We start from the raw sequence: 3,295 nt of genomic DNA on the forward strand, positions 1-3,295 counted from the left end.
TGCTAATTAGTGGATTTAATTAGTTGAGATGGTTCACATTAAAGTTAGTTTTAATAATAAGTAATTTAAACACAGTAATTAACGAATTCCATATAGTTTTTCCTATTTTCACATATTGGGTTGTTTTCACATATTGGCACGCTACAGACGTAAATATCCGGCAATGAATACTAGAAACATCACCTTTGAAAATGTTGCTTTCACCAGATTATCCGGAAGAGCATTTCTGAAAAAGAAATCATGAGAATAAGAATATTGATCGCGGGAGCATTTTGCGTTAGTCTGATACAGTGTTATTCCAAATAATGTATCTATCATGATGAGCTGTTAAGTATTACAGAAAACGCTACTTCCGACGGTCAGCGTATCAGTGTGTGAGAGTATTGCTAGCGTAACAAAACCCATATTATATAATAAGTATATTGTCTGGCACTATCACTGTCATTGTGGATAAAGTTCCGGTATATGTACTGGTGACGTACCGGGGTATATCATACTATATTTATTGCGGTACATGTATGATATATAACAATATGAAACCAAATTTAAATCGACTCCAACAAGTCATTTAGCATAATATAATACATTTCAATTATAAATTGATTTTGAATTTACCTCATCATATCCAAAACGGAATCTAGTTGGCTCATGCTATTAGAAATTCTTCCCGGTTGTTCTGCTGCTTCCTTGCCAATAGAAATAACAACAATGCCGACGGTGCCAGTGATGACAGCACACACTGTGGTTACAAGGTAGTAGATTAAAGCCTTCAGTCCGATACTGCCTGAAGTCTTCATCGATAACGAGGCCAGGGACGAGACAATACTGGAGACAACAAGAGGCACAGACACCATCCGTAGAGTGTTGAGCATAATGTCCCCGGGGAACTTGAGGTAAAAATGATTTCTTCTGTCCACAAGTGACCCCGTTGTTCTCAAAACACAACCGAGTACGATTCCAAATAGCATTGACATAAGTATAAGTATAACAAGCAGGTTTCTCCGTATAAATTTCGCTACAGCATTACCAGTTCTGTGTCTATTTAATGTCGCCATCTAGGATATCAAAAAAAACATTTTTTTAATTAAATCGACCAGCAAAATTGATGTTTCTGTAAAGTAGTCTTTACTTGGATATTTCATGTGAATCTACCCTACTTTACACTTGTATATTCGTTCTTTTGACCTTTAATAGCAGTGTGAAGAGGTACTTCACCAAATAAAAATGTTTAGAGTTACTTCCCTTGTCATGTTGTTCATTTCCTGTTTGCGGACTATGTATTTGCAGCTAGTTAATAGCAGTAATAGTAAATTGAAAATGAGAGATTGCAAATTCCTACATGTGTAACCTAATAACAATAGAAACACAAGTCTACAACTGAAGCAGTAATGGAAAACGAACATAACTGGTAAGGCCATAAACTAAGACAACACTCAACACCATACATGCTCACGGTCATTTTGTTTTTTTAGCATGAAGGTGAATATGTTCTATATATCCTCGTTAAAGAGAAATGTCTAAGTAGTTATGTGATTTATTGCCTTTCTATTCTCCTGTCATATAATTCGATGGTTTGCGGAAAAGGAAAATGCTATTGTTTCACACATAAATCATCGATAGAAGGATTATATTAACAGTTATTACTAGAAAGAAATACCAATATATATATAAAATACCGTATTGAAACAAAATGGTTTGTATGGATTAAAACGAAGGAAGGAAAACAGATGTGTTTGTCGAGGAAACATAAGTGATGTTTTTGGGTCAATTGTGATAGAGATTTCATCTGGATTTACTAACTACAACCATTGTCGACGCTGCTGCTACCAAAGTCTAACGATAGTACTAGAACACATGAAAGTATTAATGCAAAGTTAGTCAGCGATCTGTGAAATATCAATAATATCGGGAAAATCACCGTATTCGAAGTTAAATATCAATTTATAACATTTTGTTCACATTTATTTTAAGAAATCTAAACTCGTGATCCCGGAATCTATTATAATACTTGAACTGAGAAAAGTATATGTGATACACAGTTATTGTGTCCAAAAAGCAAAGTGCTGATAATAACAAGCATTACTACACAATACATACCTCATACACTCCTGTACTCCGTCTCAGTTTATGATGACTGTTGCTATTGAAGAACGTATCGCCTAAAGAAAGTTCATAATGTAAAAATATCTTTTAAACGTATATTCATAAAGAAACCCCTGCTTTGGAAGAAGGCTCACATAAAATCTGTAGACCGTACAAATATGTGTGTCTGCCTTGGTTGACCTAACATTAAACACATTCAACGCCATTCAAAAAGAAAGTTTTCCGTGTTTATACCATTAGTGTGAGAAACTGATTATCATAGATAAATGTATTTGATAAAAATACCTGTTAAATCTAGGTATAGAAATTTAACGACAAGGCATTTCAATAATAAACATTGAAAAACAAGATTAAGTGTATGTATAATGGTGGCGTAGACAAGTCATGGCCGTTAACTTGTTGTAAAGGTCGACATCAAAATATGTAGCTACATGTACATGTGTCCATTTAAATGGACTGCTCGGACAGTTGATTTTGTAAAACATTGTCTGAAAGGACATTAATATAGAGTATACGGATTTTTAAAGGTTTGGTAGGTACATACGATAGGTCAGAATCCGAATGTATTTTTGATGTAGTGGGCGTTTTATGAGCAAAAATCATATACACACATTTTGCAGTAAACTATACATACAGTCTATTATCCTTTCTTCTGTAACGTCGGCAATATAGCAACACTTTCCAGTTCTTGTACAAACAGCTGTAGAATCGTAACGCAATAAAATGTTGTGTTTACAATTCTTTTCGCTATACGTAAAAACACGTTTAAAATAGTGTAGACATGTATTTGCATTGTTTTCATTTCATTATAACCATATTTTTATCCCGACAAAATTGAGCTGATTGTTAATATATTTTGGTTCTGTGTGTTGATGTAACCTCTTGTTATCGGTTTCTGCGCACTTCAGAAGCAGCTGCGAGTTCGTCTCATATCAGTAGAAAACTGTTGAAATTACTGATGACTGTCATAGACATGTGTAAGATCTACTAATGGAACACAAAACACACAAAAAAACAAAAAACACATAAATCTGTATTTTTAAAAATTTAGATATTTCTTTTCTATAAATTACCTGCCAGTAGTAGCCGTCATATATTTCCGTTTCTGGAAATTGATTCAATGTTCAAAGAAAGACAACTCAAATACACTTAAACGAAATTCTTCGCGGTGACCTGCGCCAACAAATGCTTC

The 3,295-nt window shown here is 34.0% G+C and overlaps 1 protein-coding gene across 1 annotated transcript in view; it reads right to left on the reverse strand.

The window, feature by feature from the left end:
* Nucleotides 1-2,147, reverse strand: part of LOC110457889 (excitatory amino acid transporter 1-like) — a 32,204-nt gene extending 30,057 nt beyond the window's left edge. The window contains exons 1-3 of the mRNA XM_021509344.1: nucleotides 2,098-2,147; nucleotides 616-1,055; nucleotides 184-226 (exon numbers count right to left, since the gene is read on the reverse strand). Of these exons, the coding sequence (XP_021365019.1) occupies nucleotides 184-226; nucleotides 616-1,055 (483 nt within the window). The 5' untranslated portion in view covers nucleotides 2,098-2,147. The remainder of the gene's footprint in view (nucleotides 1-183; nucleotides 227-615; nucleotides 1,056-2,097) is intronic.
* Nucleotides 2,148-3,295: the final 1,148 nt, after the last annotated feature.

This window comes from Mizuhopecten yessoensis, unplaced genomic scaffold, assembly GCF_002113885.1.
Source record: "Mizuhopecten yessoensis strain PY_sf001 unplaced genomic scaffold, ASM211388v2 scaffold9369, whole genome shotgun sequence".
NCBI classification, from domain to species: Eukaryota; Metazoa; Mollusca; class Bivalvia; order Pectinida; family Pectinidae; genus Mizuhopecten; species Mizuhopecten yessoensis.